Source organism: Talpa europaea (assembly GCF_964194135.1).
Source record: "Talpa europaea genome assembly, chromosome: 7".
Classification (NCBI taxonomy): domain Eukaryota; kingdom Metazoa; phylum Chordata; class Mammalia; order Eulipotyphla; family Talpidae; genus Talpa; species Talpa europaea.
In genome coordinates, this window is record NC_140074.1 from 85,181,067 (window position 1) to 85,197,450 (window position 16,384).

The following is a 16,384-nucleotide window of genomic DNA, read 5'->3' on the forward strand; positions in this document are numbered from 1 at the left end:
TCTGAACCAGCTACTTAGTTAAGAATACTTATTATATAGTCATTGACATTTAATACTAGAAAAACAAATTTTAAGTTTAACACAGATGGCAAATAATGCCTATTTGTGGCATCTCACAAAGCAGTCTTAAATTATTCATAACTCAGTTAATAGCCCCATTTGTCTCCAGATTTTTAGATAATTTAAAAACTAAATTCTAGGGCCTCCCCTGGTGGCGCAGGTGGTTGAGCGCAGCGCTGTGCGATCCTGGCCGGCCAGTGAGGGTCCCACATGGCGCAGCAGACCTCTCTTGTTATGCCCGCTGCTCCCTTCAGTGGTATATTTCGTCAGTCTGCCTGTTCTGCTCCCCGCTCTGTCTCTGGTGAATCCTCTCACCCTCCTGCACATCTGGCCTGTACCCCAGTTCTTGTATAAATTAATAAATAAATAAATCTTTAAAAAATAAAAAAAAAATTTAATATTAAAAAAATAAAAAATTCTAAACTAAACTTGAAGCTGGTAAATGAAACCTTTTTGATATTAAGTTAGATAACTTTATTATTTTTAAGAGTGATTTACTCTTCTGATAATGATGCCTATGTAACTGACTACTTGCCTTCTAGGAATAGTTATTACAAACTTAGAGAAAATGTGTTTCACTTTTATGAGATTTTACTGAGAGAAGGATGTTTTGTTGCTAGCTTGCTGTTACTGATTTCTATATAATTCCATCATGTCAAAGAATGTACTTTGTATGATATCAGTTCTTTTAAAGTTTTTATGTTTGTTTTTAATCCAGGATATGATCTATCTTGGTGACTGTTCATGTGTACTTGAAAAGAATGTGTACTCTGCTGTTGTTGGGTGGAATGTACTAAGATTTAATTAATTTTCTCTGTACTACGATTTAATTAATTTTCTCTGTACTACATTCCACAGTGTGAAGCTAATTTTAATTCTACAAAGATGTGGCATAGTCCATTGTAGCATTTACACTGTTCATTGCAAATTTGCTCCCATTGATAGAAACTACAAAAGAAGTTTTGCCTCTGTGAGTTTTGGATTGTTCATAGAGCTGTATATTTACAAAAAAATTACTGCAGTGTTTGATTTTTAGTACTGGAGGCCACTGAATGTAGTTTCTTTACTTGGAATTAAGTTTTATTTTATTTTTTAAATTTTTATTTTATATATATTTTTACATCATTTTTTGGTACAGTGTATGCATTTTCATCTTGGTTATCGTCCCTATAAAATTCCCACCCCCCTTGTTTTGATCCTACTCCCTTCTCCCCCCATGTAGTGTGTCTCTGGTTTATAGTCATCTCTTGATTTTGATTTTTACTTTATTATAATTAGTCTTTTTCCTGATCCCTTATTTAGGTTTTCTAAATTCCTGCTATGAGTGAGACCATCTGGTATTTTTCTTTTTCTTTCTGGCTTACTTCGCTGAGCATGGTCACTTCCAGCTCCATCCATGTTGCTGCAAATTGCATGAGTTTATCTTTTTTGATTGCTGAGTAATATTCCATTGTGTTTATGTATCACATCTTCTTGATCCAGTCATCTATTTTTGGGCATTTGGGTTGTTTCCATAGCTTACCTATTGTAAATAGTGCTGCAATAAACATAGGGGTGCAGGCTTCCTTTTGAATTAAAGTTTTTGTATCCTTTGGGTAAATACCTAGGAGTGGGATTGCTGGGTCATATGGAAGCTCCATTTTTAGCAGATTGAGGAACCACCACCCAGCTTTCCATAGTGGTTGGACCAGTTTGCACTCCCGCCAGCAGTGCAGGAGAGTTCTTTTTTCTCCACATCCTCACCAACATTTGTTGTTAGTTTTTTTAATATGTGCCATTCTCACTGGTGTAAGATGGTTATCTCATTGTAGTTTTGATTTGCATTTCCCTGATGACAAGTGATGTGGAACATTTTTTCATATGCCTGTTGGCCGTTTGCATTTCCTCTTTGGAGAAGTTTCTTTTTAGTTCTTCTGCCCATTTTTTGACTGGATTATTTTCTTTGTTTTTGTTGAGTCTCATCAGCTCTTTATATATATTTTTTGATCAGTACTTTATCATTAGCGTTGTATGCAAAAATTTTCTCCCAGTCATTAAGTTTTATTTTAAAAGACTTCTTTCTGACCTTCCTTCACATCCCCTGCTCGAGGAATAATTAGTATGTTGTCACTGACTGAAGCTGTCTAGTTACAGTTCCTTTTAAAGCTGTGTCTAAGAAGCTGAGTAGATAACCCTCTAAAATACTGCTATAACCTCGTTTTCTTATTGCTCTTAGCTAGAATTTCAGAAGTTTTTATGAAGTAAGATAATTAAGGGAAGGTAAAAGAATGCTATAACTCAAGCCTGGTGATTATAGTGTTTTAAGTAGGCTACTTCACGGCCTTCTAGTATAACTAATGTGTGATTTGGACATGTTTGTAATTTAACACAGCTCTTAAGCTTTACATATGCAAAAAACTTAGATTCACTCACATTTGCATTGTTCTGAGACTTACTTTTGTGTGTTCTGTGTTACTTCCTTACCAAGATTCTATAATTGTAGGATAGTGTCTTATACACAATGCCCACTATACTCTGACCAATATAGTAATAAAAATTGGAAAACTTTAATAAATGCCATGTATGATGAATAGCGTGTATAATATATATCCATGTGTATACATACAAGTCAGATATCAGAGGTGATCATAGGTCAACAACAACTAAAGGTGACTAATGTCACCTTAATGACTAAATATGATGAGGTAGGGATATGACAGCCAGCATCTAACTAATTTCCTGTCATGCCTAAAATGAGTACCATGACGCTAGAAGGTAAGAGAAAGTAAAAAAAAATATCTTGCCTTCCAAAAAAGTTAAGACCAAATTACTGGGCTTGTGGTGGGTATAAACCTGTATATATTGTAGCAAAAAAATTTATTTGACATCTCCACATGGATCTTCAGTGGACATTTCAAATTTAATGCATTAAAAATAGAAGTCCTAATTTGCCACTGTTCCAGTCTATTTCCATCCCTTCCACAAATATTTATTGAAGACTACTATGTACCAGGTTCTGTTCTAGTGCCTAGAAGACCCACCAGTGGGCATAATAAATATCTCTGCTCTGCCCTCATGTGGCTTATAATTTAGCATGGAAAAACAAAGGCTAAATAATAGTTGCGAAGTGCTATAGAAAAAGGTAGAAAAGGGTGGGAGGAATTGCAAGTGTGGTGGGATGGGCTTCAGATAATGATGGGGAAAAGTAGCGACTTTAAATAATGAGGTCAGGGTGAATTTATTTTCAAGCTGAAACTGGAGCAAAGAGCTGGAGGAGAGGGTATTAGTCAAGTAGGGATAACTGGGAAGAAGAACATTCCAAGTGTGGGAGTAGTTCAAGCAAAGACCCAAAGTCAGAAGAGAGCTGGTCATCCAGTGAGCTGAAGGGGAGCAATGTAGCTAGTGATGGGGAGAACATGAAAGAACGTTAAAGAAGATGGACAAATCATATAAGACCTTAAGTCACTGTAAAGACTTTGGCTGAGTGAAATAGGGAGTCACTGTACAGAGAAAAGACATCTGACTTGCATTTTAACAATCACTCTGGCATCCCTGTTGAGGAAAAAAAAAAAAAATAGAAGGACAAGGGCAGGAACAGGGAGCCTATTAACAGTGATTGCAGAAATCCAGGCAGAGAAAGAATGGTGGCTTGTACCAAGGCAGAAGCACTGGAGGCGAGGAGAAATCTTTGGAATTTGGATATATTTTGAGATTAGGGCTGGCATAATTTCCTTATACTCTGGATATGGAATGTGATTCCAAGACTTTTGGCATGATCAACTGAAAGGATGAAAATTCTATTAACCAAAGTGGAGGGTTTGCATTTGGAACTGTTTTGGGGAAGATGAGGATATGTTTTCACTTGCTCTTAGCCAAAAGGCCGAGAAGCGATGTTAAGTTTTCAATATCCAATTAGAGATACTGAACAGGCAATAGGATATACAAGTCTGAAGTCTAGGAAAGAAGCCAGGCAGCATTATCAGCCTATAGATAATCTTTAAAATCATGGGGCTCTATGATGCACCAAGGAAATAAGAGAAGAGGACCAAAGGCAGCCATAGACATGCCATATCTGTTTCCTTTGTTCTCCTTCATCTCCTCAGTCAGTCACACTACTAGCACCATAATTTCTTGTCAGAAATCTAGAAGTCTTCCTTGATTCTTTATAAAATCCTTTCTACATCCTGACCCATCTACTTCATCTTCATTCCACCCAACCTGGTCTAAGCCATCATTCTCTTCTAATTCCTCTACCTGCTTCCCTTTTTGCTACCTCCCACAGTCATTTTTACCCAGTAATCAGAATGATCTTTTTGAAAGGCAGTTCAGATCAAATTACACCTTTGCTCAAAATTTGCCAAAGATCTGTATAGCAAGGGAAGCAGCTGCTTGAAAAGGCAAAAGTTGCAAACCATATATCTGAAAAGGGGTGACCATTTAAAATCTATAAAAAACTCCTACAACTCAAAAGAAGAAGTTGGATTGATAAATGGGCAAAGAATTTGAATAGGTATTTCTTCATAAAAGACATACAAATGGCCAAAAAGAATTTGTAAAAATGATCAGTATCATGAATCATTAGAGAAATGCAAGCCAAAATCACAATGATATATCTTACAACCCTCAGGATGGCCACTTTTTGAAAAAAGAAAAGCAGTGTTGATGAGGTGAATTTGAAGCCCTTTGCTTGGTTGGTGGGAATATAAAGTGGTGTAGCCATTATGAAAAACTTTTTGAGCTAATGATGAAATTACCAATGATTCGGCAATCCTGCTTTGGGATATATATAGAAGAATTGAAAACGGATTCTTGAAAATATGTTTGCTGCAAATGAAAAAATGTTTACTGTAGCATTATTCACAATTGCAAAAAAAACAACTAAATGTTCATTGACGAATGAATGGATGAAACAAATGTGAGACACACACACACACACACACACACACACACAATGGACTTATTATTCAACCCCCAAAAGGGCATCGCATCTGATAAAGGACTGTTATCCAACTACATAAAGAACTCTTAAGACTCAACAATAAGGGCCTCTCTAGTGACCTAGGGGTTAAGTCGCAGTGCTATCATTGTGATGGCCCACAGCAATGGCCTGTGTTTGATTCCCAGCCAGGGAGCTAACCCACATATGGCACAGCATTATCTCCTGTCTTGCCTGCTGCTTCCCTTAGCTGCTCTGCTCCACTCTGTCTCTGGTGAATCCTCTCATCCCCCACATCTCTGGTGGCCTATACCCCAGTTTTTCTATGCAAAAATAAAAAATCTTTTAAAAGAAGATTCAACAATAAGAAAACAACAACCCAATTTAAAAAATAGGCCAAAACCTTAACAGACACTTCACTAAAGAAGATACACAGATGACAGACATGAAAAGATGCTCTATGTCATGTGTCATCAGAGAAGTTAGAATTAAATGAGTTATCACTACACACCTATACCAGTGGCCTAAATCTGGAACACCGGCAATAGCAAATGTTGGTGAAGATGTGGAACAACTCTCCTTTTTGTAATCCTTGGTGGGAATGCAAAATGGTACAGCTACTTTGGAAGAGAGTCTTGGTTTCTTAAAAAACTGAACATATTCTTCCCATGCAGTCAAACAATTTATCCTTCTTGGTATTTACCCAAAGTAGTTAAAAGTGGGTGTGAGCCAAATTTTGCACCGAGATGTTTATAGCAACTTTATTCATAGTTGCAAAACTTGAAAGCAACCAAAATGTCCTTCAGTAGGTAAATGGATAAATACAGTGTGGTATATCCAGATAATAGCACATTATTCAGTACTAAAAAAGAAATGAGAGGCTGCCATGGTGGTGTAGGGGTTAAGTCTACTGCTATCATGCTATCCCCTGCTACTGTTGAGGCCTGGATTTGTCCCCTGCCAGGGAGCTGACCTCTCCTGGCTCACCTGCTGCTCCCCTCAGCAGTATATTTCAGTAGATCTGCCTGTTCTGTTCCCTACTCTGTCTCTGGTGAATCATCTCACCACTGCCCTCCACACAAACGCACACTCACCTCTGGCCTACACCCCAGTTCTTGTATGCGTAAATAAATAAAAATAAATCTTTAAAGAAAAGGAATGAGCTATCAAGTCATGAAAAGACTGGAAAGAACCAACAATACATATTATAAGTAAAATAAACCAATCTGAAAATGGTACATGCTATATGATTCCAACTATATGACATTCTGGAGATAGGCAAGACCATATGGAGATAGTAAAAAGGTAAATGATTGCCAGGGGTTAGAGAGGAGGAAGAAGTAAACAGAAGGAGGACAGAGGATTTTCAGGGCAGTAAAACTACTCTGTATGATACTGTAATGATGGAAACATGTTATTACACATTTGTGGAAACCCATAGAATGTACCACACCAAGAGTGAACCCTAATGTAAATTACTGAGTTTGAGTGGGAATGTGTGTCAGTGTAGGTTCATCAGTTGTAATTCTAGTGGGGTAAATGTTGATAATGTGGGAAGCTATGTGTGTATAGGGGCAGGGGTACATAGAAAAGTCTCTGTACCTTTGGTTCCTTTAATTTTGCTATGAAATTAAAATTGCCCTAAAAATAAAGTCTATTAAAAAAATCAAGCCACAGGAATGATAATAGGCTCTTTATGAAATGAGTGTGTGTAGGCTTATTTGGGGGTAGAAGTGGAAAAGGTGGTTAATGATGGATGCTTGTTCCTCTTTCTTTCCTCTTCCATTAAACATGTTTGAAAGGTTGTCTTTTATTCCTCCATCCCCTGATTTGTGTAGTTGTTTCACTCTAGATCTGTAGTTTTTCTTATTTCTTGTGTCATCCCCTTGACAAACGAGAGTATATTTAGAATAGTAGCCACTTAATTCTTTAACATGAATATCCTTCACAACTTTAAAATCATGTATATACCCTTCGTGCTCATTCTGACAAAAATTTTAACCTTTCTGTGCCTCACTTTACGTATCTGTAAAATGGGTAACTAGTAATACCTACCTCATAAGTTGTTATGAAGAATAAATGTTAAGGGCCTCCCCAGTGGCACAGCGGTTGAGCTCTGGGCTGCAAAGCTACCTGCAGCCTCTGCAGTGCCGGTTCGATCCCCGGCCGCCGGGTGAGGGTCCCACATGGCGTGACAGACCTCTCCTGTCGCCCGCTGCTCCCCTCAGCAGTGTAGTTCGGTCCTTCTGCCTGTTCTGTTCTCTGCTCTGGCGCTGGTGAATTCTCTCACCCTCCCATGCTTTTGACTGTACCCAGTGCTTGTATGAGTAAATAAATAAATAAATCTTTAAAAAAAAAAGGTATTAAAAAAAAGAATAAATGTTAATACACATTTACAATAAAAATCATGGAACATATCTGGCATGTAGTAAACACTCAAATGTAGAGCTGTTATTATTGCTGCAGTTACTAATGGGTATGTTTTTTCTCTTCATGTTTATCCTATCAACCAAATTTATTTCGTTTATGTATGTTCCTTTTTTATGTATATTCACTCCTTTAATCTTCTTTGGCTCCTTTATAATTCAAAAAACTTCTTCAACTTCAAACAATTTAATGAAAATAAAATTTATACATGCAGAGAGGCTGATACAGATTTTTTGATCTTTTTAAGAGTGAAATTCTGAGAGTAAACTTATTTTTTACATCGTATTACAGGAGGTATGCAAGATTACAATTATGTGTGGGCCAACTGTTTTGAAATCACACTAGAACTATCGTGTTGCAAGTACCCACCTGCTTCACAGCTTAAACAAGAATGGGAGAATAATCGTGAGTCTCTGATCACATTGATTGAAAAGGTAAAGTAGCTAACTGGAAAGTTGGGGTATGGAAATGATGGATTAAATGATTTGGTTGCATATCAGTAATAGTCTATAGTAGATACCCTTTAACCTTGTTTTTTAGAAATTCTAGCATCAGTGCAGGGAGGTTATGTTCTTTTGCATTCCATATTGATTGTCTCTGAACTGTCTACTTTGATTCTGTTTTTTTCAGGTTCACATTGGAGTTGAAGGATTTGTTAAAGATTCAGTAACAGGATCTGGCTTAGAGAATGCAACCATCTCAGTGGCTGGTATTAATCATAATATCACAACAGGCAGATTTGGTGATTTTCACAGATTACTTGTTCCTGGAACTTATAACATTACAGCAGTTTTAACTGGGTAAGAATTTAAATTAGACTCTTAGAATATCAGATCTGCTTATGTCTTAGAACTATAGTCTAGGAAATTTTATTTACTAAACCTGGCTTTTATTTTCCCTTGTTTTTTGATTTTTTCCTATTTTATAATGAAAAATATTTTTGTGGTTTTTATGTCGTATAGTCTAAGCACAACTACGTAAAATTGTAAAATTGGGAGGAAAGACAGTATTAAAATCTTGAAAAGATGATCAAACTGTGTAAACCATTGCCTCAAAGCTAACTGAATACCAGAGTAGAAGCTCTCTAAAAGACATTTTGAAGAGCTGTCTTATCAGCTTTCTAATTTATTAAACAAGTAGTCTCCTACCTCCCCTGGAAATCTTTCTGAATGCTCACTTTGATAATGATTTACTTGATAACCTTTAATTTTGAACGTCCCTATTTGGGAAAGTAATTTGAATGCCAGTTTAATAATGCACTGCAAACAATTGGATAATTTATCCCTTCTTTGAGTATTGTAGCAAAATGACCTCCCTCTTTTATCATATTCTCTTCCTTTGAGTGTAATTTTTGGTAAATATTCTAATGTGTAGACCTGAGAAAATGGTAATAGAAATAACTCTCTGTAGACAATCTTGTAGACAAATTATTCATGAGATGATGTGCCTGAAAGTCTTGTATTTACATATCTGTCTTTATTTCATTTGAACTTTGATAGACCACCAAGTACAAGAGAATGAAAAGGTTTTTGTAGTGTTATAATGTTAAAGCATTGTGTTTTAATTTAACTCTAAGTTGCTACTTTTTCAATTTTTTTTCTCCCCAGGTATATACCGCTAACTGTTAATAATATAATAGTGAAAGAAGGGCCAGCCACAAAGCTCAACTTTTCCCTTCGGCCAACTGTCACTCCGGTAATCCTTGACACAACTGAGGTTGTAGCAACTGCTAGCACAGTTGCTATACTTAATAGTCCATCTGAAACAAAATCCTCCCCCCAGCCAATTCAACCAAAGGACTTTCATCACCACCATTTCCCTGATATGGAAATCTTCTTGAGAAGATTTGCTAATGAATATCCTAACATCACCCGGCTTTATTCATTGGGAAAATCAGTAGAGTCAAGAGAACTTTATGTAATGGAGATATCTGATAATCCAGGTGTCCATGAACCAGGTAATTGGTGTGGTCTTACAGATAATTTCAATCAGACCTCTCAAGAGTTGTATATTACTATGCTTCATCAAGAAAGGTCACTAATCGTGTGTATAACTGGAACAAAGAAAATGTAACCAATCTTTTGCCAGAAAAGAAGACAATTAATTAGATTATGTTAAACAGTGCTTAATATGCTGCACAGACTGGATTCTTTTTACTAATGGTATTTTCATATTGTGTATATGTGTAACACATACACATATGTATTAGTAAGGAAGCTACTTTCTTAGATTTTTTTTCTGCTTCTTTTGCCAATTTAATTTTTTTAAATTTTTAGTTTAGGGTTTTAACATATGTTGGGATGAAAACAGAGTCCATGATAACTGAAAAGGAAAAAACGTCTTTCATGTAATTATTCTGTTTGTAGGCGAACCAGAATTTAAGTACATTGGAAATATGCATGGAAATGAAGTGGTTGGACGAGAACTGCTATTGAACCTTATTGAATACCTTTGTAAGAACTTTGGAACAGACCCTGAAGTAACAGATTTGGTTCGTAACACTAGAATTCACCTCATGCCATCCATGAATCCTGATGGATATGAAAAGGCCCAGGAAGGTAAATCATAGCTCACTACTTGTGCTTAAACTTTTTGATTATCAGATGTTCTAATGATTTGTGAGTAGAAGATAATTTTAGCTGGTTGTTTCCATGGGATTTTGTCCTGTTTTCCTTGTCATTCCTAGTTAGAGTTTAGCTCTTTTTTTTTTTTTTTAAAGATTTATTTTTATTTATTTATTTATACAAGTACTGGGTACTGTCAGAAGCATGGGAGGATGAGAGAATTCACCAGAGTCAGAGCGGAGAGCAGAGCAGGCAGAATGACGAAGTACACTGCTGAGGGGAGCAGCGGGCGGCAGGTGAGGTCTGCGCGCCATGTGGGACCCTCACCTGGGGATCGAACCGGTGCTGCAGAGGCTGCGGGCAGCTCAGCACTCAACCCAGCACTCAACTGTTGCAACCCAGCACTCAACTGTTGCGCCACCGGGGAGGCCTGGGTTTAGCTCTTACATTATTGTAAGATAGGTTAGTTCATTCAATAATTTATGTGAAAAAGTTTATATTTAATGGAGTTCTCTTCACTAGTGACTCTTACTAACTAAAAATAATAGAAGATATTTACAAATTATTCTATTTTGACAGTAATTCTTATTAAATTATTGTATTAGGAACCTTAACTCATAAGTGAAAAATTAAACCAAATATCTTTTGAAGACAGTCATGGTTTTTACTCCCAATTTATTCTCCATGCATGCCCATCTTTCCTGGGGCAACATGGTAAGGGCAGTGCTCTCACTAGGAGAATGAATGTCTATATCTTCCTACCTGTTGATTCCCTCCAGAAAATGATACCAGTAAGTAGAATAAGTACCATAATATGACTATACAGCCACATGATTTATTACTCACTGATCTCGGAGAAAATCAACCAGTGACTGACTGGGTTAATCCTTACAAATATAGTTCAAACCCTTTCCCTAAGGACCTCATTCTTTGTCAGTCTCACAAATCCCTCAGACATTCCTCTAGACCTTTCTGAAAGGTGAAACTACTAACCACTAGTGAGCCTTCTACTACAGTTTTCTTTCATTCACTTGCAATATTTTTTTCACTATAATGACAATAATAGGGTTTCTACCCCATATTTAAATGAAATAAGCTTAAGTTGAACCCTTTCTCTTCCATCAGAGCAGACTTCCAACTTATATTCTTCTTTTTTTTAAAGATTTATTTATTTATGTACACAAGAACTGGGGTACAGGCCTGAGATGTGGGGGGTGAGAGGATTCACCGGAGACAGAGTGGGGAACAGAACTGGCAGATTGACTGAAGTACACTGCTGAGGGGAGGAGCAGGCTAGTCAGGAGAGGTCTGCTGCGCCATGTGGGTAGCTCCCTTGCCGGGTATCGAACTCATGATGCAGTGCTGCAGATAGCTTCATAGGTTGTATCTTAACCTCTTGTGCCACCAGGGAGGCCCCAACTTATATTGTTGACTAACTTTACCTTTTTGTGATCACTTTAGTGAAGCACACCACAGTTTTCTCCTTTTCATTCAGTCTGTTTCTTTATGATGTCTTAGTGAACCGTATACTAGCACAATACAGTACCCCTCTCATTAATAATGTCTGTTCAACATTGTGATTGTGTCAGTAATGTGGATTTTTTTTTTTTTAAGATTTATTTATTTATTTATTTATACAAGCACTGGGTACAGTCAGAAGCGCAGGAAGGTGAGAGAATTCACCAGAGCCAGAGCAGGGAGCAGAGCAGGCAGAAGGACCAAAGTACACTGCTGAGGGGAGCAGCGGGCGGCAGGAGAGGTCTGCATGCCATGTGGGACCCTCCTCCGGTGGCCCGGGAGCAGCCGGGGATCAAACCAGCGCTGCAGAGGCTGCGGGCAGCTTCGCAATCCAGTGCTCAACCGCTGCGCCACCGGGGAGGCCCAGTAATGTGGATTATTAATAATTAAAAATACTTAAATATAATTTGTATGATTGGCTTTTTCCCCTCAAAGAATGGTCAGAGGGCCAAAACAGAGAGATAATGATTTTACCTCTCTGTTCAAAAGATCTGAAAAAGATACATACACATATAATACACATGTAATACATGTCTATTATGTATATATAGACACACAGTGTCTGTATATGTATATATAGACACACAGTGTACAGTATACAGTGTAAAAAGATGCATTTTTTAAACATAGTGTGATTGGTTATAGTGTACATTAATAAGTTCACATTGACCTTTGAGATAAGATATTTGAAGTAGCATGTGTTGGATTAAAATATAAATGAAACATGGCTTAAATTAGAATCCTTTATTATACAGGAGATTCATTAAGTGTAATTGGCAGAAACAACAGCAACAACTTTGACCTGAACCGAAATTTCCCAGACCAGTTTGTTCAGATCACAGATCCTACCCAACCAGAAACTATTGCTGTAATGAGCTGGATGAAATCCTTTCCATTCGTACTGTCAGCAAACCTGCATGGAGGTAATAGCAACTTGATATTCTACTAATTAATTCTTGTTGAGAGCATTTGAAAATCCTTGTGGGATTTTATCTGTTTATAATCTTAAGCTTTCTTGAAAGATGGGTATCCTGTTATGCTGTATGGTAAACAATAATAAAGACCTTTTCTCATTACTTTTTAAGCCAGTTTCCTGGCTGTTTTTCCTTCTCCTCATTCTCTTTAAAGTTTAATAAATCTTTTTAGTATGTGTAGATTTTATCATCTTTTATCTGATATATATTTAACTGCAACAAAATATCTTCATTTTCTTGTACTGTCTGAGCTTGAATATCTCCTATAATTCCGTGGGAATGGAGCAGTTAAATAGAATGAGAGATTAAAATTAAAAATCATCAGTATCCAACTAGGGTTGTATGAATAAGAGTGAGTGAAGGTGTCAGTACCCAAGAAAGCTGAAAACATGTCCACATACAAACTTGTCCTGAATGTTCATAATAATACTATAATAAACAAAATGTAGAAATAACTCAAGTAACATCAACTAATAGATGGATAAATAAAGTATGATATAACCATGTAATAGAATATGTTGTCCATAAAAAAGAATGAAGTACTGATGCTTATGTTTATGAAACACGTGCATATGAAACATAAACATATGCATGCGTTTCTTAAACATAGAGAAATCTTGAACACATTAAGGTGATAGAAGCTGACTACAAGAGATCATTCATTGTGTGAGTATTTTTTGTGAAATGTCCAGAAAAGGCAAATCATTAGAGATAGAAAGTAGATCAGTGATTGTCTCAGGCTGGAGTGGGGAGCAGTGGGAAAGAATGGAATGATAGCTAGTGGGGAAGTAACTTAATGTCAATATTTGTTAGCATGTCCAGAAGAAGTATTGCAGTTGATATGTGATGGCAGTTAGGTTAACCTGCCACTTAAGAATAACAATACATACTTATGGATATTTAGATTTAAGAAGTTGAGATTCTTGAAAAATTGCTTCAAAAGTTTGCCAACAGTAGGAAAAATTACCTCTACAATTGGTAATTATGGGTGATTTCAAATAGGAATAATGAAATTACAGCCTGGTTGGCAGAACTTTTTTTATATTTTATGTATTTCATGTTTGATAGAAATATTTTTTGGCAGGGGGCTTTTAAAAGTGTCCTCACAATAAGTCAAACATCATATTGGTTAAATCTGAAAAAATAATACTAATTATATTCAGTGAAAATAATTTATAAGCTTACACATGTGGTATCCATCCATGCCTTGGCATCTTAGGAGTTAGGCATCTTCAATCATGTAAATGTATTTCTTTCAATGACATGTCTGTTTTTTCTTCTTGAAGACTTTAAATGACTTGAAATCTTGGTAGAAAAAATTTAGAGTATTTCTTTATATCCAGCCTAACAGCTCAGAAGGATTTTGAAAGAATATAGAGAAGAGCAACATTCCTTTTGTAATTTTTGATACTAATATTTTATTTTTGATACCAATTTTTATTTTTTGATACTAATATTCTGTTAAGATGAGATGCATACAAAATAAAATCAACCATTTTAGTAAACAATTTAGTGAACTTTAATGCATTCACAATATTATACAATCACCATCTCTATCAAGTTCCCAAACATTCATCTCACCAAAAGAAAACCCTTACCCATTAAGCATTTGTTCCTTATTCTCCTCTTCCCTCAGGCCCTGGTAAACACCAGTCTGCACACATTTATGGATTTTTGGATTTAAGAAGTAAATTGAGATCCTACAACAATTGTTCTGTCCCTGTGGATTTGCCTATTTTGAATATTTTATAGAAACAGAATCATACAATATGTGACCTTTTGTGCCTCCTTTCACTTGACATTATTTTCAGTGTTCATTGATACTGTGGCATGTATTAGTGCACCATACCTTTTTGTGGCTGAATAATTACATTCCATTTTATGAACAGTATATAGCACAGTTTGCTTATTAATGGACATTAGGGTTGTTTCTACTTTTTGCTGTTATGAATATTGCTACTGCAAGTATTGGTATACAATATCTACTTTTCAGTCTCTGCTTTCAATTCTTTTGGATAATTTCATAGTTAGTTGTTTTTGATAAAAATACTATCATATAGTAATTCCATGTTTAGCTTTTTGAGGAACTGTCAACTGTTTTCTACATGCTTGCCAATATTTATTATCACAGGTTTACTTCATCTGAATTCACACTTAATGTACCCTCACTTGCATGCCCATGATAAAAAAAAGGTAAAGAATGGGTCATTAGAGGCAAAATAAATGGACAGGTGGACAAATAAAAACAATGTAGTAATAGAAAAATAAGAGATTTTATCTGGCAATATGTAGGGGAGGGGCCATGTGTAGCTCAGGACTTTCATATAATAACCACCCTAATTGCTTTATGCCTTGTGATCACAGAGCATGAAGAGAGCTGATCTCCTTTACATATGTATTAAAGCATCACTTTCTTTACTTTAGGTCATGAAGAGTCATATAACTCCATTTGATTAGTTTCTAACGTGAGCATCTTTTTTCTGAGTGTAGGTCAAGATTGCTTTGTTATCTATATATAAGTCATGTAAACTTTTTGATTCCATGTCTGGAATGAGGAGGATGGGTTAATTGGGTTTCAGGGATCCCTTCTTTTTTTAAAATCCCTCTACCTTATAAATGTCTGAATTTTATTGAGTAGTATCAAATTTTGCTCAATTTTTCTGATTCTAAATAATGTAAAATATGAAATCATTTAATACTTCTAGTTTCAGTGTTGGCTTATATATTACACATATAAATTCAGTTAAATTCCCAAGACCTTTCCATTTAAGGAACTTCTAGGTGTTAAGCACTTGCTTCCCTTCTCACTTATCTACTTTGGTTTCGAAGTATGAAGAAATTAGCAACCTTTACATTTCGCCTGAGGATATTAGTCTTAGGAAATTGCATTGGTTTCTTGTCTCTGGCAATATCGTGAAATGCTTACTTTAATGATCCATCTTGAAACAGACAACATGATACATTTTCTTCCTTTCCCTTGTAGGTTCTTTGGTGGTTAACTACCCTTTTGATGATGATGAACAAGGGCTTGCCACATACAGTAAATCACCAGATGATGCTGTGTTTCAACAAATAGCACTTTCTTATTCCAAGGTATGCTTGTGCTTAAGCATAAAATGCTATAGAAGTAATTTTTTCATTTAAAATATACCTTAAAACAAAGTCCTTCAAGACTCAGGTAAAGTGATTTCTTCTTGGTTAGGCCTTTCATGATTCATTTTCGGCAGCTATATACTGCTTTTGCTCCTCTATTTCTCACCTCACTTTTGAACACAAGGCCTGTCTTTCCACATTAGACTATAGATTCAGGTAGTGTATTTTCATCTTTTAAACATACTGGAACATAGTAAACTAAACACAATAAATGTAAACAAGCATGCTAGTTTATTTCATATGACAAATACTTCAGTTGTAAACCTAATAAAGTAGTCTAAGGTTGACAGACTGTATCTCTAAGGTGAAATATTTCTAGCCTATCACCTGTTTTTTGTAATTAAAGTTTTATTGACACACAGCCATTTCCACTCTTTTACATATCATCTATGGCTGCTTTCCCTTTCAACATGTGAAAATAAGTAATTCACCATATTCATAGACTGTTGGAGGCGGCCACCCCGCATAGTGAGCAGAAGGGCCTTGACCCGAGTCCCTAAGGCATGTGAAAACACATGTGTCTCGGAGGAAAACCTCTGAGTGACAGGACTTGGTATTGAGAGCCTGGAAAGTGACCTGTATGGAGTCAGGCTTCTACAACTCCACAGTCTGAGAATAACAAAATGGAGAGACCCTGAGCAATGAGCAGAAGGGCCTTGACCCAAATCTTTAAGGCATGTGAAAACACATGTGTCTCGGAGGAAAACCTCTGAGTGACAGGACTTGGTGTTGAGAGCCTGGAAGTGACCTGCGTACATCTCCACAGTTTGAGA

The 16,384-nt window shown here is 36.3% G+C and overlaps 1 protein-coding gene across 1 annotated transcript in view; it reads left to right on the top strand.

The window, feature by feature from the left end:
• The window catches only part of CPD (carboxypeptidase D), a gene marked incomplete at its 3' end in the record, with an annotated part of 53,719 nt that overhangs the window by 15,063 nt on the left and 22,272 nt on the right, over positions 1-16,384 (top strand). Inside the window, exons 3-8 of the mRNA XM_084236154.1 lie at positions 7,694-7,836; positions 8,033-8,202; positions 9,010-9,359; positions 9,769-9,960; positions 12,240-12,407; positions 15,442-15,551. Coding sequence (XP_084092280.1) covers positions 7,694-7,836; positions 8,033-8,202; positions 9,010-9,359; positions 9,769-9,960; positions 12,240-12,407; positions 15,442-15,551 — 1,133 coding nt within the window. The remainder of the gene's footprint in view (positions 1-7,693; positions 7,837-8,032; positions 8,203-9,009; positions 9,360-9,768; positions 9,961-12,239; positions 12,408-15,441; positions 15,552-16,384) is intronic.